This window comes from Phyllobates terribilis, unplaced genomic scaffold (genome assembly GCF_046119375.1).
Source record: "Phyllobates terribilis strain yellow unplaced genomic scaffold, ASM4611937v1 Scaffold_1__5_contigs__length_1240528914, whole genome shotgun sequence".
Lineage (NCBI taxonomy): Eukaryota > Metazoa > Chordata > Amphibia > Anura > Dendrobatidae > Phyllobates > Phyllobates terribilis.
Genome location: NW_027362761.1, coordinates 326578306 through 326600174, shown reverse-complemented (window position 1 = coordinate 326600174; position 21869 = coordinate 326578306). Strand labels below are relative to the sequence as shown.

At 41.4% G+C, this 21869-nt stretch overlaps 1 protein-coding gene across 9 annotated transcripts in view; it reads left to right on the top strand.

Annotated features, from left to right (window-relative positions):
* LOC141259682 (E1A-binding protein p400-like) overlaps positions 1–21869 on the top strand; it is a 139242-nt gene that overhangs the window by 104665 nt on the left and 12708 nt on the right. For all 9 annotated transcript variants that reach the window (XM_073676074.1, XM_073676073.1, XM_073676070.1 and 6 more), the window contains 13 exons: positions 3295–3536; positions 4674–4847; positions 6362–6409; positions 10005–10141; positions 12271–12327; positions 14361–14439; positions 17070–17279; positions 18049–18094; positions 19670–19779; positions 19893–20085; positions 20179–20333; positions 20419–20661; positions 21608–21773. In XM_073676074.1, the coding sequence (XP_073532175.1) occupies positions 3295–3536; positions 4674–4847; positions 6362–6409; positions 10005–10141; positions 12271–12327; positions 14361–14439; positions 17070–17279; positions 18049–18094; positions 19670–19779; positions 19893–20085; positions 20179–20333; positions 20419–20661; positions 21608–21773 (1860 nt within the window). The remainder of the gene's footprint in view (positions 1–3294; positions 3537–4673; positions 4848–6361; positions 6410–10004; positions 10142–12270; positions 12328–14360; positions 14440–17069; positions 17280–18048; positions 18095–19669; positions 19780–19892; positions 20086–20178; positions 20334–20418; positions 20662–21607; positions 21774–21869) is intronic.

The following is a 21869-nucleotide window of genomic DNA, read 5'->3' as shown; positions in this document are numbered from 1 at the left end:
ACCCATGGTCCTGTGTCCCCCAATTAGAGGCTAAGAGAAAGATATTATATGGTGAGTACACTAAAATCTCCTTTTTGGTCACAACAGTGCAATAAAATGAAATAAAAGGCGATCAAAACATCGTATACACCCCAAAATGGTATCAGTAAACACGTCAGCTCAAGGTGCAAAAAATAAGCCATCATACAGTCTCCTATCCCGAAAGATGATAATCTTACGGGTCCCGGAAAATAGCGACAAACACAAAAATGTTTTTGGACAAATTTCTGATTTTTTTCCACCAAAAATAAAAGCTATACATGTTTGGTATCTGTGTACTCGTACTGACCTAGGAGAATTATATTGCCAGGTCAGTTGTATCATATATTTAACATGGTAAATAAAAAAAACCAAAAAACATTGTGGAATTTCACTTTTTTTTTTTTTTGCAATTTCACCGCACTTGGAATTTTTTTCCCATTTTCCAGTACAGAATGAATGGTGTCATTCAAAAGTACAACTCATACTGCAAAAAAACAAGCCCTCAGACGGCTATGTGGTCAGCACAATAAAAAAGTTATGGCTCTTGGAAGAAGGGGAGGAAAAAATGTAAAATTGCCCTGGGATGAATGGGTTAAGGCCAGAACATTTATAATTAACACCGTAATCCGCTCTGGTGATAAGCATTCATCTATTTCTTAAAAAGAGAAATTACTTTGTTCAAAAAGCAAAACAAAAAGTCTTGAGAAGCTGGGTCTGCATTGTATTTGCAAGACAAATTTAAGTCAATGTATGGTTGTACTCTGAGGGGAGAAGTTGTACTCTGAGGGGAGAAGCTGGGGGACCCCGGAGAGACAGGTCTCCTCCTTTTTTTGTTGAATTGGATGCCATATTGTGGATGTGGTGGTGATTTCAGGAATTGAGGAACACGTATACCCAGTTTAGTGCAGAAGGTAGCAAGGTCAGAGAAAGATATCCGAGTATAAGTGCGACCTTCCTTCCTGGCTATCAGTGAGAAAGGGAAGCCCCAACGGTATAAGATGTGATGATCTTGTAGAAGAGATAGCAGGGGGTGAAGATGTCTCCTTTTCTGCAAGGTGAAGCACAATAATTCAACTATATTCTCTTAAGCTGTGCAAACCTGATTCGATCCCAACAGGAGAGTTTGTAGCTTTTCAGTTTTCTTGGATCAGTATAAGTACATAGGACATGGTCCAGTTGGAAAAACCAAGCCCCAGAAAGTGTGCAGCTACTACTAACCAGACATAGGGGCAGGAACCAACCGGGCAGAAAAAATGAAATCTTCCAAGAGCCTTATCCTTCGTTGTGCTCACAGACACATACATACAGTGACAAGCAAAAGGGTAATAATGTCTTGAACTTTTGACTTTCAGGCTCCATATCTCACCATCCACTACTGCTTCGAACGTGAGACTACCATCATTTTATAGACGATCATCTTGGCTACCTCATACATAAATTTTACTTGCAACTATTTAGCATATGATTAGTTATGCAGATTCTTGTCATGTCACTGCATTGTTACTGTTTTGCTCCTAAAAATCTAAATTTAAATTTTTATTATTTTGTTGATCCACCTTTGGCTTTCAACACTGCATGCATTCTAGGCATGCTCTTGATCAGATTCAAGCATGTCTCGACTGATATTTGATCCCAGGTCACTTTTACATGTTCCCAAAGTTGGTGCATACTAGTTGACTCACTTGGGTATGTATACAACTTTTTCTTCAACTCTACCCACAAGTGTTCAATTCGGTTGAGGTCTGAGGACTGTGGGGGCCACTCCAGCACCTCTACTTCATTGTCATTGAACCATTTCTTTGCCAATCTCGACATGTGCTTTGGGTCGTTGTCCTGCTGGAACACTACGTCGTCCTTTTCATACCCATAGTACACGAGTGTACAAAGTAACTCGTCTTGTAGGATACTCACATATAGCTTAGCGTTGAGACCACCATTGATCCTGGTCAAGTATCCAGTGCCTTTGGCTGTGAAACAACCGCATATCATCAGGCTTCCTCCACCGAACTTGACAGTTCATTCAATTTCTCCATCCGTTAGTCCCTTTTTCCCTTGTTTCTTCCAGACCCATTTGCACCCATCAGAGCCTAGTCTATTGACTTTCGTCTCATGGCTCCAAATTACCCGTTTCCAACCTTCTATTGTTCAGTTTTCGTACTTTTTTGCAAACTCGAGTCGACTCTTCTAATGACGATATTCAAGTCGAGGCTTCTTCACCTATTTCGAGCCACTATTCCGGCCTTGTGTAAATGTGCATCGCACGGTGCTTGCATGGACGTCTTTGATCTCACAATTATGAAGCATACGAGCCACCTCCACTGCTGTGTTTGTCACTCCAGAACTAATAGACCTTGTGATGAGCCGACTTGTTGACTCCGATATTTTGCCTGGACGTCCATCTCTTGGCTTTTGAATGGATGGACATCCTTCATTTCATATTCTTCCAGCTGTCATGGCACTCACATGATGCCGTTTGGCAATTGTCTTGGTTGAGAGACCACTATCAATGAGCTGGATGATGCTGTTTCTCTTTTCTTGGTAAATCTTCTTCATGGTTGCTCCTCAATTCAAACCAGTGACCTTTCGCTTGGGAATCAATCTAATAACACGCTGAGCTATTAGGGAAGGTGAGAGCAGGTTGTTATTTGTAGTAAACAGGAAAAAAAAGATTTTTCCACCATCAGGAGCAAAACAGTAACAATGCAGTGACATGACAAGAATCTGCATAACTAATCACATTATAAAATATTTGCAAGTCAAATTTATGTATGAGATAGCCAAGATGATTGTCTATACAATGATGGTAGTCTCACATTGGAAGCAGTTGTGGATGGGGAGATGTGGAGCCTGAAAGCCAAAAGTTCAGAACATTGTTACCCTTTTGCTCGTCAGTGTATGTCGCTAATTCTTTGTGTGCACAAAAGCTCATTATATCTGTCTTTGTACTGGCCCTGTGTTAATATCTGAGCTGCAGCCCAACATGATTTATTAACATTTGTACATGATAAGGTTGTAGTACTTTAACAATTAGGGCTATTATTGATTCCAGGCACTGCAGTAAGCTCAATAAGGAATGTAGTGAAGTACAAAGACGTCTGAGAACATTTTGTGTAATAGTTCATAGAGACCACCAAGTAGGCCGTTAATAAGATGATTTTACTACATATCGTCCCCAGAAGGAGTGTGCGGTGGGCTCTGTTAGACGTCCTAATGTAGTATCTACAGCCTCACTTACTTGTACTGAATGGTTTTATATGCTCCGTATGTGTTTAGCTGCAGGTCGAAAGAAGAAACAGAGGCATGGAGAATCAGTGGTTCCCCCTCGTTCCCTGTTTGATAGAGCGACTCCCGGTATGCTGAAAGTGAAGAGAGAAGGCAAAGAACAAAAGAAGAATATCCTTCTCAAACAGCAAACACAGTTTGCCAAACCACTGCCAACCCTGGCTAAACCAGCAAGTGAATCGGGACCCGACAATCCAGAGTGGTTGATCAGTGAGGACTGGGCCTTGCTGCAGGTGCATGGATGATGGCTCATAGTGACAGTAATATTGGTTATGCACTTATGCTAAGCTTCAGATGTCAGCACCACTATCATATGATCTACTATAATGTAATTCACAGAAAATATGGCTTTCCCATGCTGGAGACACACTAAGGAGACCTGGCTTAGTACTTTGGCCTTAATGGCAGATATCTGTGTAACATAGTCATTCAGATAGTTTTATCTACAAAATGGTTAAAGGAAATCTGTTGCCAGGTGTCTGCCACCTAATCTGAGAGTAGTATAATATAGAGACAGAGACCCTGATTCCAGAGATGTGTCATTTACTGGGCTGCTTAGTATAATTTTGATAAAATCACTGTTTTATCAGCAGGAGATTATCACTAGAGGACTAGTAAACCTGCTGCCAGATAGTCCTGCATATTCATGAGCTCTGTATAACCTCACCCCCACCACTGATTGACTGACTGCTTTCTGTGTACACTACATGGGCAGACGCTGTCAATCAGTGATGGGGGAGGGGTTATACAGGGCTCAGCTTTCAGAGAACTGCTTGTTCTGCAGCAGAGAAACCGTGATCATTATCAAAATAACAGCAAGCAGCCCAGTAAGTGATAGATAACTGGAATCAGGGCCTCTGTCTCTACATCATGCTGCTCTCAGATTACGTGGTAAAGACCTGCTGACAGATTCCCATTAATTCATAAACCTAATGTATTGCATATATCAGTGGGATTTCAGCTGATGACTTTGCCTATTGAAGGCCTCATTCAGACATCTGTTTTTATGTACGTGGTTTCCACAGACCATTGTAGTTTATGTGGTTGTCCACATGTCTGTGGTTTTAGAGGACCATGTGTCCACAAAAAAATCACGGAAACATGTCTATTTTTTTGTCATTGTCACAGATGAAAATCACCCATACAAGTCTGTGCATGAAAATGACGGACAGCACATGCATGGCATCAGTGCACAATTCTTCTCCTTTTGTAGATGGTGCCAACATAGCCTTCATGCTGAGATATGCCACAGAGAGATTTTGATAGCCCTTTCTATCTGCATGTGTGTTTGTATGCACATGCACAAAAATGTGTATTTTCAAAAAAAGGGCACTATTAGACATTGCTGTGTGTTGTCACTTGTCTTTTAGGCTGTTAAACATCTCCTGGAGCTTCCGCTAAATCTAACAGTGGTGTCACCAGCTCACACCTCAAACTGGGATCTGGTCAGCGATGTGGTGAACTCATGCAGCAGAATCTACCGATCCTCTAAGCAGTGCCGCACTCGGTATGAAAATGTCATCATCCCAAGAGAAGAAGGGAAGGTAAACCACACTTACCAGATACTTTGGTGGATATGTACTAGGAATATTGTCCTAACCGTTGTCTAAAGCTAGTCTTCTTCAGCTCAGCCATAACCATACCTGTTCAGCTGTTTCAGTGGGGGTGGTAAGGTGAGCAGCAGCCAGACATTTGGTTCTGCCAATTTCCCAGAGACCGCTTCATGATGACGGGGGACAGTTACACTGACCTCATACACATTAGAAATATGGTAGAAAAAGCCAGCTCACTGTGTGATGAAATCCAGTATGCACGGACAACACTCTGACAGGCGTAAAGTCAATAAATAGAAGGAGTCCAGCTTCTGGTGAAAACCATAAAAAATCCTCTATAATTCACAATATTAAAATTCCATACACATGGAGTGGGGAGCAGGAAAACACATGGTGACGCGTTTTGAAACGCAAACTGCGTTCTTTCCCAAAGCCTCAACGCTGTTTGCTTTCGAAACGCGTCACCATGTGTTTTCCTGCTCCCCACTCCATGTGTATGGAATTTTAATATTGTGAATTAAAGAGGATTTTTTATGGATCTCACCAGAAGCTGGACTCCTTCTTCTATTTATTTTTCATACACATTTGCTTGTATACAGGCAGTATCAGCCAGCAGATGTCTAATGTGCACCACCACCTCTGGGCTGAGCACAAGTGTCAGGGTACAGTATGGTCTTAGACCCACCTGTCAGCCCCCTTGATTGTGCAAGGACAGAAGTTTTAATGAAAAAGTTTTATAGTGTGGTGGTTAGAATATCCACCAGAGTATCTTCAGCGTGCTCAGTGTTATGTTTCAGTCACTCTGTGCTCATGATTTACGACTGTTTGACAGCTTTAATATATGTGAGGAATGCCTAAGAAACAGGTATTCCTCACATGTACTAAAGCTGTCAAACAGTCACAAATCATGCACACAGCGCGACTAAAACATAACACCCGAGCGCGCTGAAGATACTTGAGAAACACCCGAGCATGCTCGTAAATCTTGAGTAACGAGCATGCTCGCTCATCACTACTGAATACCCCAATAAAACAGATTTAATGATTTAATATATGGAGCTGAAAACTTGTGGGAAAGTATTGTTATGTTCCTTAAAGGGATATTCCAGACTAAGACATGTATCATCTATCCATTAGATAAGTGTTAACTGTCAGATCGGTATGGGTCCCATGACTAGAAGCCCAATATTTGCAAAATCAGGATAATTGTATCCTCTATGGATCTCTGGGTCTCCCCTTGCCTCAAGACTGCTGCCAGGAGGAGATGGTCTGAGGTCGCACATGTTTGCCCTGTTGCACTATTCAAAGGCTATGGGATAGAAGAGATGAAGGTAGCCAAGCAATAGGGTGCGTATTTACCCCGATACTCCCTGCAGCTCCTCCTGGCAGAAATGTTATGCTCCAGCAGTGAGACTCACACCGATGCGATAGTTAGAACTGGTATTAACATGCTCAGTAACAGTAACCATGAATTAAAGGTAACCAGTGTCCCTTTTTTTTAATAGCTTTTGTTTGAAGCTAACCCTAAGAAGAAGACTAAGAGTATATACAAGGTTTGTATGTGTTTTCCTTCTATGCGATTTTCTTATTTTACCTGCTATCTTACCATAGCACTAATAATTGTAATGCTTGGGTTGTCAGATACACTTCAGACCCTTTATAATCCTATCTGCACAGCATTACAATTCTGCTGGGAGCCAATACACAACGTGCCCCTCATCATAGAGTACTGATAAATTCCAATCTTTTTCCAATTATGGCTTACCCACTGTTGTCAAGGATTAAATTAGAAATATCGCTCACTTCTACACAAACTTAATTTATGGATAGAAATAATATTGGCTGTTATACATATTTCAAGGAGAATGAATTTTGTTCAATTAAATCGGTATGTTATGATTTATTAATAGAAAACCTTGCACTTACTTTGTTGAGCTTTAATACCGTGGCACAGAATAATATTATACTGTATTATTAAAATACGTTTATGTAACAACTGCTTCGAATGTTGGCGTGGATGTTTGGAGGTAAAGACCCAGAATTTGCAACAAGTGTGCGATACTATGGACTCTATCCACATTATAAACGTGTATGAGATGGAAAAAATAATTGAGAGCAGTAATCCTATGGGTGTGTAGGGGCAAACTTCTCTATGAAAGAAGCTCTCCCATTAACAATTTTATTGTGTATATGTGCATGTAATGTAGTGATACTCGCCTACCCCCGCTCTCCATGGTGTCCAGTGCTGTTCTTCTCCTCTTCTCAGTGACGTCACCTCTCTGCAGACTCTTCCAGGTCACGCTGAGCTCTGCGTGACCCAGAAGTGACACTTACAATGTAAGCCTATGGACCATCAGAAGGAGGCTCCATAAGCTTTCATTATAACATTAGAGTGAGCCAGCAGGTCTCATTTACAGTGACGTCACTGAGAAGAGCAGAAGAACGGCGCTGGACCCTGGAGCGAGCAGCGGTAGGCGAGTATATTAATACACTCACACTATATTACAAGCACATACACACATTTAACCAATACAAATATCAGTGGGAGTGCTGCAGTTAGGTCAGATGCAGATGGGCGTAGATTATCTTATCCAAGAGAATCCTGTCGATTATGCAAATCACACTCTGATCAAACTTTAATCAGAGTTTTATAAGAGTTTTACCATACTGTGATCCAATTCTCTCTGAAAAAATGTATCCATCTTCTCCGCTCTGTCAGTCCGTGGAAACCGGACTGTACTCGGATGTCGTCCGAGTGTAGTCCAATTGACTTACATGGTCGAGTGCGCTACGAATATCAGATCAAACTTGGGCAGCGATTTTTTTCCCTTGGACCTGGCATCTGCCGGCTGTGTTACACAGTAGGCATCTGCCTGTAACAGCAGTGCCCACAGCTTTACAGGTTCAAGATCTCAAATGGGACCATAAAGTAAAATAAAAATATATAAAAATTAGAATCTCCTCACTTTTCCCCCCTTAAGATAGTAAGTAAAAAAAAACCTAAGTGGTAAATGCCAATAAAAAGAAATAAAATCAAAACATCAGAATTGCAGTTTCAGTTGCTGAAACTCCCCTAAAAATCCGATAAAAAAACGATCAAAGCGTCCTATGTACCACAAAATGTATCAATAAACACATTAGCTCGATATATTAAAAACAAGCCCTAACACAGGTCTATCGAGGGAAATATCAAAAAGTTACAAGCCTCAGAATATAGCAACAAAAACCAATACTTTTTTCTTCAAATTTTTTTTTCTTACTTACAGAAAAAAGACAGAAGTTTGATATCGCCGTAATCATACTGACCATTTTTACTACACAATGTACATTGGAAAAACAATAACGTCGAGGAATTCACTGCACTTGGATTTTTTTTTCCATTTTTCAGCGCATTATTTGGTAGAAAGAATGGTATCAAAACTACAACTCATCTTGCAAAAATCAAGGCCTCATATGGTTATTCTGACAGAAAAGTAAAAAAGTTATGGCTCTTTATATAGGCAAAAACATAAGTGACCCAGTTATGAAGAGGTTAATATTACATTGCTTGTCTTACTGATGGGTGGCATGGTCTCATACTGTTAGCATTGTTTAGTAAATGAATCACAATATATATTGCATCTACTTTAATTTTATTGAAGCGGAGCGATCACCAGACTTCACAATACAGACTGTATACAATATTACATAGATCTCTTAAACCTGATGAGGTGGGTGTACTTACTATGTACATCTATATCAGTATGACTGTATAATCATTTTTGAAAGTTCTAGGGCTCACTCGCATGAGCGTATAAACTTGGACTATGCGATGGTTTATCGGATAGCACGCGGATCGATATTATACCACGGGGCAGTGCAGATCTGCGAAAAAAATCACAACAAGCGCTGTCAGTGGCTTCGCAAATTGGATCACTTGCATCAATTCAAGTCTATGGGTGCGTGTAAAATATCAGGCTGCACTCGGATGTCATCTGACTGCAGTCCGATTTCCACGGACACAGACAATGGAGACGATGCGAGAGAATCGGATCACCGTAAACTGACACTCGGCTTACTCTGATCAGAGTTTGAGTCGAGTGTCCTTACCATAATCGATCTGATTTCTCTCGGAAGAGGGAATCATCACTCGTTTCCGCCTTCGTAGCCTGATTGACAGTTCTTCAGTGTTCTCCTGCTACTGAGATCTCACTCCGCTCAGTACAAGCTGCAGCGGTCAATCAGGCTGTCCGTACAAGTTGAAGCTGTCAACCAAGCTAAGCTGTCAGTACAACCTACATCTGTCAGTCAAGTTGGGTGGGCAGAGATCACATAAACTTGGACTCATGGGCTCTTTCACTCTTTAGCTAAACTCATAAACCGATCATTTTATTATCAGTACACCAGGTCAAGTTCATCAGATCTAAAATATATTTATTAACTGGTGACATTTTCCCCTTTTAAAGATTTTTTACAAATATAAATATACTTTTATACTTTGTCAGTGGTACAATTTGATACATAAAATAAAGGGCTGTGCGTGTTCCATCACATTATGCAAAACATTGCGATAATATAAGACGAGCAATGTTAACTACCAATTCTCAATTACCAACTGATTGAAAATTCTATAATAACAGATGTGCAATTAACTGAGGGTGTGATGGGAACATTCACTCGCTTCTAGCGTCCCTTGTATTTTACAGCAGTTGGGTATATTATTTCCCTATTATAATATAACAGCTACTGTATCTTATTTATGACAAGATGGGATTGGGAAATGAAGCGTCAGGACAAACACTGGATGTAATTAAAACCTGTAAAAGATATTTAGACTCTTTTTGTAGAAAAATAATTACGGTAAATTCATGTTTCTCATTAAAAAAGTACTCCAGAGAAAACTTTTATTGCCTAAACCCTTCTAAATATGTGTAGTGTAGTGTTATTGTAATAAAATACTTGGTGATCGCCGTCTTGCCCGGTTTCCGGCGCCGCTCCGTTTCTCTACTGACCCATGTGACTTCAGTTCCAACTCACTGGTTCACAAAGGGGTTTATGTAAGGACTGGAAGTCTCCTTTACAATGTAAGTCTATGGAGACTTAGAATGATAAACTATAGTTAAATGCCAGAGACCAAACTAATCTAATGCGTTGGCCTCTTATCTTCAGACTAAGAATAGCCGCCCTCTCCGGACCAGTCAGATCTATGCCCAGGATGAAGGGGTAACACACACACAACTGTACACCAACCGCTTTGATCTGATGAAAATGACGGCGGGCAAGAGGAGCCCACCCATTAAACCACTGTAAGTTTGCAAGTACTTCTGAATCGTCTCCAGAATCACAGTATTCATGCAGTACTGTTTATTTATGGCACGTGCTCTTCAAATTATTTGACCACTAGTCTTAAGGTGGACCTCTTATTTTAAACTTCAATGTTTTTTTTAAGGCCTCTTTCACACGTCAGTGTCTCCGGTACGAGTGGTGACAGTTTCCACGTACTGGAGACACTGACACACGCAGACCCATTCAGATCTATGGGTCAGTGTGTTTCCACAGACCGTGTGTCCGTGTGCTCCACACGTAGACATGTCTGTTTTTTACACGCTGTATGGTCCACAAAATGTCCCACCCAGTGTGACACATACCAACGCCTGGGAATCCGTTAGTGCTGTTCCCAAGCGTCGGGTGCTGATCGCTGCCCTCATCATTGTCTCTTCCTTGACACTACGAGAGCAGACTACTACTCCCAATGATGATGATGATGGGACAATGATGAGGGCAGCGTTCAGCACCCGGCGCTTGGGAACAGCACTAACTGTACACTGATTCCCAGGCGCTGGTACGTGTGCTCCTGATGTGGCACACGGGTGGCACATGGTTGCCACAGGTGTGCCACCCACAGACACAGATATCTCCAGTACTGTTTTTTTTGGTACCGGTAAAAACAGGACGTGTGAAACCAGACTAATTGTAAATGCTATGTTTTTCTGATACAGTGGGCCATGTTCCATGTAGAGCCCTAAAATTAAATAGTAAACTTCTGATGAAGTCAACACTCGGCGGAGACTTCTGCATACAAATTTCTACAACTTTTATTAAACTCAATAGTTAATTCATCTTCGATAACCTTCTTCTAAAATCTCGCTTCTCACCCCAAAGGTGACTCTAGACAGAAGCAATTTTATAACTTTAAGGTTATGTGCACAGGGAGTTTATTGACGAGTCTTTGGGAGCTGTTCAGGTCTTAAAGGGAAACTGTCAGCAAGGTTTTTGCTATAAAACCTACAAAAGACAAAAAATATATCTCATACCCTACCATTTAGGGTCACCTTGTCGCTGGTGGGACGGCTTGTATACTTTTTTTTGATCAAAAATAGTTCACTAAGTACCCTATATTTCATATGCAACTTTGCTTTACATTTTTTTGTCTTTTGTAGGTTTTGCATCTTTTTGCTAGTGTGAACATGCTCCTATTTCTTGCATGTGTACCATCTTAGACCTCAGTTCACATTGCTTGTTAAGGTTTTTGCTATGTAATCTGAAGACCGCAGAAGATAGATGCTGAAACTCAGAATTCAGGGATGTGTCACTTATCAAAGTGCGTGCTGTAGTTTACTAACTGTGAAGGATTTATCACCAAGAGACTAACATTGCTGGACTACACTAGTCCGGCAACGCCTCCTTCCTGTAATAAGCTCCTCACTGTCTATGGACATTGTATATACAGAGCCTGGTGTAGGCAGGGTTAGCCTTCTCAGCTCTGCTTCATTCTACATCTAAAAGCTCTGATTGTGTGAGAACGGCTTCACCCAGTAATCTAAGTGATACATCCTTGGATTCAGCTTCTCTTTGCCTACATTACACTTCTCTCAGATGAGGTAGCAGAAACCTGGTGACAGATTCCCTTTAAAGACGCCTGAAAAATTGCCGAAAAAAACGCTTGAAAAACTCTTCCTTTTCAGCTCTATTGTAAAATGACCTGATCATGTTCAGTCTTTTGAGCATTATTCTTCTGCTTCAAACTTTGAAAAACACCTGGTGGGAGAAAAGAAAGTGCATGTCACTTATTTAAAGCATCTTCTGGTGGAAAACGCTCCAAATCAGGCACTGTCCGATTAAAAGGCTGCAAGAAACACTCCATTAACAAAAAAAATGTAAAAATTTCAAAGCCATTTCAGGAAACAATATTCACTGCCAACAGCTCTCCAAGGAAGAAGCATTTTCTGAAGCGGTTTTCAATAGAAACCGCATCATTTTTGACCACCTCCAAAAAGCCTCTGTGTGCTCATAACCAAACCACCTGTCTCCTAATGAACCATTAGCTGAACTCTTGAGAGCATGAATTCCTGGAAGGTGTCAAAATCACAGCATGCAGTGTAATATTTATATCTAATATATTCAGTTTAATAGTTTTTCATATTTTACTTTTCAGATTGGGAATGAACCCATTTCAGAAAAATCCAAAGCATGCCTCTGTACTTGCTGAAAGGTAATTAATTATCTGAAAGGAATCCTCTACACACTATGTAAAACATACTGATGCTAGTGAATCATTATTCCATTTGTAACTTGGATATATCTAATATTGTTCATCATTGGGGCAACATTTATGGTAATAAATCTGCGACAGCTGTCACCTAAGCCCTTGGATTAAAGGGGGATGCTTGGGGAACATGTCCGCCCAGCCTTCCTCTGTATACAGATCCCAGCTACTAGTAATCTATTACCTGGCAGCCTTTAGATCAGGGATGTCAAACTCAAAACACACAGAGGGCCAAAATGAAAAACTTGGACAAAGTTGCAGGCCAATCAGTATACAGTATAATGGGCCCCACGTAGTCCTCCATACAGTATAATGGGCCCCACATAGTCCTCCATACAGTATAATGGGCCCCACATAGTCCTCCATACAGAATAATGGGCCCCACATAGTCCTCCATACAGAATAATAGCCCCACATAGTCCTCCATACAGAATAATGGGCCCCACATAGTCCTCCATACAGTATAATGGGCCCCACATAGTCCTCCATACAGCATAATGGCCCCACATAGTCCTCCATACAGTATAATAAGCCGCACATAGTCCTCCATACAGTATAATGGGCCCCACATAGTCCTCCATACAGTATAATGGGCCCCACATAGTCCTCCATACAGAATAATGGGCCCGACATAGTCCTCCATACAGTATAATGGGCCCCACATAGTCCTCCATACAGAATAATGGGCCCCACATAGTCCTCCATACAGTATAATGGGCCCCACATAGTCCTCCATACAGCATAATGGCCCCACATAGTCCTCCATACAGTATAATAAGCCGCACATAGTCCTCCATACAGTATAATGGGCCCCACACAGTCCTCCATACAGTATTATGGGCACCACATAGTCCTCCATACAGTATAATGGGCCCCACGTAGTCCGCCATACAGTATAATGGGCCCCACATAGTCCTCCATACAGAATAATGTGCCCCATAAAATACTCAATACAGAATAATCGCCGGCCCCACATAAGGGTGGTGGTTCTGGTGTCGAGGGCCAAATATAATCACCGTGCTGGCCAGATTTGGCCCACGGGCCAGAGTTTGGCATGTGTGCTTTAGATTTAGATCATTATTGTGTGTCATTTGCATATAGAAATGGTGTGATAGCACGAAGCATGTCATTCCAGCTTTCTGAAGTCCAAAGGAAATGTACAGGAAAAAAAAATAAAATTAAAAAACAGGTCTAAAAGTAAAAAAAAAAATAATTCTAAATTGAAAAGTGAAAAAACAACTATAAAATAAAAACCCGTAATAACCCTTTATAAATGCATAGATACCATATATTAATGCATCCATATTACATAATATATGATACCTCAAATTAAAAAATGCTATAACGTTCACTATTTTACAGCTACAATAACAGTTTTGTACGCCGGTACTTTGTGACCTTTCACAGATCCCACATGCCACAAAGAATTAGTATTTTCTTCAGATTTATAGTAATAATGCATGTTGGGCAAAGCACTAAAATCTGGGATTCTTGTAGAATTATACTGTTCTAGAAAGTAATTATTTTAAATTATAAAAGGAACAATCATATTCTTGCTGATTTTCCCCATATATACTAGTTGTGTTTTGTTACTATTTACTGAACGTTAAAGTCCCATCTGTAAAAAGTTATAAAATGTATTTGGCTAATACACAGACCGTGGTGCACACATTGGCTGAGGGTCTCCGGTCCCGAACTTGGTAGCCTCATAGACACATATTCACATGGATGTGTAAATGTGACATAATACATTTAGAAAAATCCTCCTTACAATATATAGTAATTTTGCTGTAGATGTCTAGGCTTCTGAAGACCATGGTTCTGGAAAGGGTAATGATGCTTTGTCTTCATGCATAGCTAATTGTGATTGTTTTTTTTTAAGAAATGGTTTTCTCCCATTTTCTCATTAATGTGTGCAGTTTTTAATACTTCGGTCACACCGGAATTAATGTAGGGCACTTTTTACCTTTTACTTCCAGTGGAATAAATTATGATAAACCTCTACCACCTATTCAAGTGGCCTCTCTAAAAGCTGAACGCATCGCCAAGGAAAAAAAGGTATGTATATCCTAGTGGTCTTGGAGAATAAACCTTTACTCAGAAGATGATCAGTGTTTCCCAAACTCCAGTCGTCACGGCCCCCCACAGGTCTTGTTTTCAGGATTTCCATGGTGTTGCACATGTGAGAAAATTCCTCATGCCTTGATAGCACTTCCTCCACCTGTGCAATATTAAGAAAATCTTGAGAACATGACATGTTGGGGGCCGTGAGGGCTGGAGTTTGGGAAACACTGATATAGCCAGATAACAACTGTTTCTAATTTATAACAATGACATGGTGGAGTACTAGTGATAATTTGTGGCCAAAAAGCTTTCTTTTATGACTTACATCATATTTATTATGTGTTTTAGACACTTTGTGATCTTTCTCTGACTAAGAGGCATTGCTTAGCAAAAGTGGACGTGGCTTCATTGAAAGGAGTGTCGTCTACTGTGTAATATTGTGCACCAAAAATGTACCAAAATTTTGGTGCAATTTTCTGGCATATAGTAAGCCAACTTATAGGGGGTATAAACTTAAGCTGCATTTACACTGCAAGATAATCGTGAACGAGCGTTGTTAAAAAGGCTTGTTTCATGATTATCTTGCTGTGTAACCAGGCTTCCGATTACCCAATGAACAAGCAAAACACTGATTCATTGGGTGAAGGGATCTTTTGCTCTTTGTTCTCAATCATTCATCGTCCTGTTTAAACAGGACTTGCACTGCCCAGAACAGTGGCAGCCTATGCGCCCTAAGCGATTTTTTACAGATTGCTCAGTGCATATCTTTTACTTTGGTCTACCCGGTGTAAACAGTCATTTAAACAACCGCCAATCGGTAAATGTTTACTGATTGGCAGACTTATCATGCAGCCGGTCGGTCCATATAAATGGACCCTTAGACTAGACGAATATAAATGGCAATCATGTGATGACAAGTATGCGATTTGCATACTTCCGGCCACATTCCAACTAGACTGTGTCCGGCCTTGCTCAATACACTTGCATTAAGGAATGTTGCACCCATCTAGTTGGCACGTGACTGCATGTATGCAAATCACTTAGTTGCGGTCAATGCACCTGACGCTCCCAGCACTGTCACTGGAGAATCCTCCCAGTGCGCAATGCACGCAACGTGTGGATTCACAAGTCTATAGTCACATAGTGACTGCACACTTGTAGCCTAAGGCCGGACAACCCCTTTAAAGTGTATTTTGCTCTATACCTCCATATACTTATGTTCCTCCCAATAAACCAGTGTGCAAAATATAGTATGTTAGTCATTGTACAAATTACACATAGGAAACAGATTCTATGGAAGGACATGTCCATAAATTACGTCCTAGTACAGTAAATTAGGTATTAGAAATGTTGAAAATTTCTCAATATATGCCGTGATAACTGGAGCAGGTCGGGGTGAGTGGAGCAGGTTGGGGTGAGTGGAGAAGGTCGGGGTGAGTGGAACAGGTCGGGGTGAGTGGAACAGGTCGGGGTGAGTGGAGCAGGTCGGGGTGAGTGGAGCAGGTCGGGGTGAGTGGAGCAGGTCGGGGTGAGTGGAACAGGTCGGGGTGAGTGGAGCAGGTCGGGGTGAGTGGAGAAGGTCGGGGTGAGTGGAACAGGTCGGGGTGAGTGGAACAGGTCGGGGTGAGTGGAGCAGGTCGGGGTGAGTGGAGCAGGTCGGGGTGAGTGGAGAAGGTCGGGGTGAGTGGAGCAGCCTGCAACACATGGGGCATACACTGGCTGTGTAGCTTGTTTCAATTGCTGCTTTTAACCCCTTGAAAGCTGATGTCAATCACTGACAGCAGCATTTTCGCTTTGTGATCCCCTCTTGGGGGCGAACGGGTTGCCATTGTGTCGCTGACGTGTTTGTAATGTTGGTAAGTCTATTTAACATCACTTAGATTTTTTTTCCCATTCTCCAGTACTTTATATGGTAAAGTGCATGGTGTCGTTCAAAACTACAAGTCTTCCAGTAAAAACAAAAAAACCCTCACATGGCTATGTGGAGGGAAAAGTAAAAATAAGTTAACGCTCATTAAAGGAGGGGAGGAAAAAAAACAAAAAGCACAAAGAACGAAAATTGGTTGCATCTTTAAAGGGTTAAAGAAACTGTTTCAAAGACCAATTTATCAATTTCTCACTGCTCAATTTGGAATAGACCAACAACTGCCGGGCCCAACATCCCTTTTTCACCTTCAGTGTTATATAGCAAGGAGTGTAGGATATACTGGTTGCCCAGAACACCCTGCATGACAGGCCCGTCCCTTTAATGGGTTTAATCTCATAGGCAAGTATTTCATACAACTAAAACTGGCCTATATTAAAAGGAACCTGTCACCAGGTTTGTCCCATATGAGATAAGAACAGTACATTTGAGCCCTGATATACAGCATTCTAATATGCTGTATATATGACCCCAATCCAGCCTGCAGGACAAGAAAAAGATCTTTTATTATTCTCCGCTACTAATCAGATATTTCTAAAAATAAATTTTAACATGCAAGTAGTAAGTAAATGTTAGTATAGTCTTTTCCATGCTATTAGGCTACCAGAGAGTACCAAGACATAAGCTAACTACATGGTCTCCATAGAAGTGTTTGTTCCTGTGTCACCTCTTTTTCTTATTAATTGTTATGTATGTCCAGGCATTAGTGGAGCAGCACCACAGGGCCCAACAACAAGCCGGTCCTCAGGCTCCACAACAGCCATTACAGAATGGGCAACAGGCTTCAACCCCGGCCGTACAACCTGTCCAGGCCCAGCCTCAACAAGTGGTCCAGCAACAGGTCATACAGCAGCCGCAAGCAGTAGTTGCCAGTCCTACTGTGACAAATGTGCCAACCACTGCAGTCCTGGTGAGCTGTAACCATACCCGTAGTTCTGTATCTTTCCTTACTTCCAACGTTTTGAGTTCTTTCATGTAAAATGTGCTCTCTATAAGATTATACCGTAATTTGATGTGAGATATAAAATGTGCGCTGGACACAGACCGGAAGTAATGCTGGAGTAATGTCACTGACGATAACCAGGTAGTGCCCAACAGCTTCTTCTTCAGCTAGATCCTATATCTGCAAGATCTAGGCATAGAGAAGTACTGACGCTCATAATGTAATGTCCAGAAATTACCATCTTGGCTTTATCCTTTTCTCTCTTTTCAATGTTAAAGGCAGTCTGTCACCACAGACTGACGGTGCAAACCAAGTACAGGCGCTCGGTGCACCCTTGGGGTGGCCAAACTTTTAAGTGCACTCAATCACCTAATTTTTCACTTAGTCACTCCCCCCTCCTTATTTGATTGATAGCTTTGGCGTTATACAGCCAAAGAAGAGTAGAGATAGAGGGAAATCAAGTAGGTGGGAAGGTGGGCTTAAATATTTGGCCACGCCATGATGCTCCGAGCACCTGTACTTGCTTTACCAGTCATCCTGCGCTGACAGACTCCCTTTAAGCTCAGTTTAGTACAGTACTATTATTTTTTCAAATACTATTTTAAAATATTTAGGGTTAAAAATATGCATATCTGTTTAAGTAATAAACTGATCTAATTTTTTAATATTTGATAGAAGCAGGAAATGCCTTTGCAATTATTCTGCATATTCCATATCTCTGCTTGTGTTTGTACAGGCTGGAACCATTAAGACGGCAGTGACAGGAGCAAGTATACAAGCGGGTAAGATTCTCAATTATTTAACAAAGTGCTACAAAAAACTCCTTTACAAAGCTTTGCCCCATAGGCAGCAATCGAAACGTGCCTTCCTTCTGTTTCTGTTGTCCCCTACAAGCTCGGCCATAATCCTATAGCCCAACCTCTGTGCCCTAGTAACAGTGATTAGTATAGGAAGGAAGTGTACTGGACTAGATTGATCTTTTGTGCAGCATAAGTATCATATAAACCTAATTATAAAGGGCTATAAATCACAAACACATGTACTTTAAGGGGTTGTCCAGTTTAGAAAACTATAGACCCTACCAGAGTTAAAGGGAACCTGCTAACATGGAACTGCAGTCTAATCTGCAGGCACCACGTTATAGAGCAGGGCGAGCAGGCAGATGGATATATATTTTTGGAGAAAACATCCAGTATAATCTGTGATTTAATAGTCTGCTCTTTCGAGGATTTTCAGTCCAGTGGGCGACCCACTAAGTGACTGACAGCTGTCTCTATTTACACATTTGCACAAAGAAAGCTGTCAGTTACTGATAGCCCCGCCCACTGGACCCAAAATCCCAGAAAGAGCAGAGGTGTAAATGATGAAAACACAGGTTATCCCAGATTCTTTTCTCACAAAACTATATATCAATCTGTTCGGCTCCCCCTGCTCTATAATACAGTGATTGCAGATTGGACTGCATTTTCATGGTGACAGGTTCCCTTTAATAGAGAGAGTGCCTGTGTTCAGGATCCTCCTCTCTTTGTCAGAGAGGAGAGTGGTTACAAAGAGATCTAGATGCTCAGTATTATAATAATAAGCCTTGATTTCAGTGGGAAGAGTGTGATGCTGAAAATTAATCTGTCAAGTGATTCATAATGCTCAAACAGCCGGCACCATGAATCACATCATGGCTGCACGATTCCAGCTAGGTGTATATGTGTCTGAATCGCTTTGGAAAATATACTTTGATTATCTGGCCGGCTCTTCCCAGAATTTCTGCAGCTGATTGACAAGTCTCTTCATACGTACATGCAAGGGACAGAACTGTCAATGGCGCTGGGAAGAGCCGCCCAGTGATGGAGCCAGAATAGTCTTGAATCTGACTATGGTCCCCGGTGAGATCTTCAAAGTATATTATGTGTGAAAGCTAATTGTCAGTGGATGCTTATAACAAGTATAGATCATCCAAGCACAGGAGCGTTGGCCATGCTTTCCTGTCTGTGGGGAGTCGGGAGAGGTAGATGGCGGCTGACAGCGGTCTATTGTGTATAGGGGCTTTACACATTTCCCTTGTTAGGTTTCAGCTGCAATGTTGTCTTACTGTTAAAAGTAGCCAATATATAGATGCTCAAATCTCCATGACTCCACCATAATCAGTCATTGGACATCACTAGGTAACATTGTTATTGTTGCGCTAGGCCCTATACAGTTGTACCACTAGTTTCAGTAGTAAACTTGTCCTGATGTGTCCTCTTAAAAAAAAAAAAATATATAATATATATATATATATATATATATATATATATATATATATATATGCATAACCTTCTCCTAGGATTTTTATTTGTATCTGGTCTTATATTTTTTTACAGCTGCTGTTAGTGGAAATGTCATAGTAAATACAGTTGCGGGGGTCCCTTCTGCCACCTTTCAACCTATCAATAAGAGGCTGGCATCTCCTGTTATATCAGGAACATTAGCCGTAAGTAAAAAGTATTATTTTCTAAAATAGACACTGGGGAAACATAAGAAGTTTAGGTTTGGTTGATTTGTAATAAAAGTCTGAAATTGAAAATGAAAGTGCATTTCTCTTAGGCTCCTGGTGGGGCAGCACAGGTTGTCCATGCCCAGCAAAGAGCCACTTCAGCGACACCAGCAGAGATGGTCACCATAGCAACAAACCAGGGAGTAAGAGCAGTAACTCCAGTGACTGGTGGCACTGTGGTGTGCAGCAGTATCACCCCTGTCCAGACACCGGCCCGCTCAATTGTCACTCAGGTGACAGCAGGTATAATATTCCTGTGTTTTACTTATATTATTTTATTACTTGAGACATTTTCTCTTTCTCTTGTCTTATTTCTTGTGTCTATTTCTTCTCCAGCCACAACTGCTGGGGTTCAGCTCGCTAGTAAAACCATCACTCCAGCCCAGTACCAGCTTCTTCGACAACAGCAGGCTGGCCAAGTACAGGTTCCCCAGATCCAAGCTCAGGCACAGTCACCAGGACAAATTAAGGCTGTTGGGAAATTATCACAGGTAGGGTGACTACAGATTTTTCCTATTCCTAGTAAGTTACAAGTGCTTATTACATTAATGTTATATATTATTTTATTGGAACAAGGAACAACTGCTCAAATTGCAAAAGCAGAAAATGCAGCTTCCACAACAAACAACCCAGGCAGTAGCTCAACAACAGCAGCAGCCGCCTCCGCCGGGAGCCCCTCAGGCAGCACCAGCGCAGGGGCAGCAGCAACCACAGCCAGCACCACCACAGCAACAGGCTCAGCAGCTCACTGCAGTGCCTGCACCAAGAACTGGAGCCGTTCTCACAGGAGCTGTTACTAATCTGCACGTGGCTCGCCTGGTAAGGTTTCCTTTTCAAGGGGTTGTCCACTTCATAACTTTTAGAAAATATTTTTATAAAGTGTCTGTGGCCGGACCTTAACCTGTATATGTGCTCATACATTACCCTCACTGTTCAGTAGAAGGCTGCCTGTGATTGAGCTATGTAAACATTACAAAGCTGTGGTCTCCTCAGCCATAGGAAGCAGGACGGCGTTGGTCATGGGATTTACCCATGTGAGAGTGAAATCAACTCTCTTCTGTTGCCTTTTGAACTCCAAATAGTAAGGTATGGTAGAGAGCTGCTTGGGAAATCAGACAGCACATCAGGATGATGTACAAAGAATGATTCTCTCTTTACTGATGCACAGACAAGGGTTTTATACTGTCACAAACAAAAGATGTGCCACCCCCAACCCTAGCTTCAGTTACCATGGCCATCTTTCTTACTATAAATGGTGGAACAGGTGCTTTGCAATCTTTACAAAGATGAGCCGCTGGCCTTCTACTGAGCAGATGGAGTAAAGTAGTACCACATTTACAAATGTGTGTCCCGTCACAAATACTTTGGGTTCCTTCAGGAAATATTGTACATAAGATATGCCATAAATGTTTGATTGCTGTGGGTTCCACTGCTGGGGCTGTATCAGTGGGGAGATTGGGGGTCCTGAGAATGTCTTCGGTTCCCTCTTCTCCTTCTTCACCATGTTTCTGTGACATGTGCATGGAAATCTCTGTTGAAATCTATGAGAAGCGGCTGTTTCCGTATCCCACATATGGTATACTTGGACTGGAGAGCAGCGCTTTAATCTGAAAGTTTGGATTTCTATATGTATTTTGTATGAGTTTGGATAATGTTTTTTCTATTGTTTCGTACTAACTTTTTCTCTCACTTCTCTGTGTTTTACACTTTTTAACAATTTCAAGTTTTTAAAGAGAGTTTGTTGAATTGAAAACACTTTTTTAAGCTTCAGGCCCAGGGACAAATTCAGGCCCAGCCAGGACAAACTGCACAAGTGGCCCTAGCAAAGCCTCCCGTTGTGTCCGCTGTTGTGTCATCCACCGGTGTAACCACATTACCTGTCACTGTGGCAGGAATTAGTGTTGCTATTGGCCAACCCCAGAAAGCCGCAGGTATGCTATGGATATATCGCTTATATTTATCAGATCTGAATTAAAAGTACTAATTTATTTATGTATTTATTTCTTACTGTTTGTGTGAATGCCCAT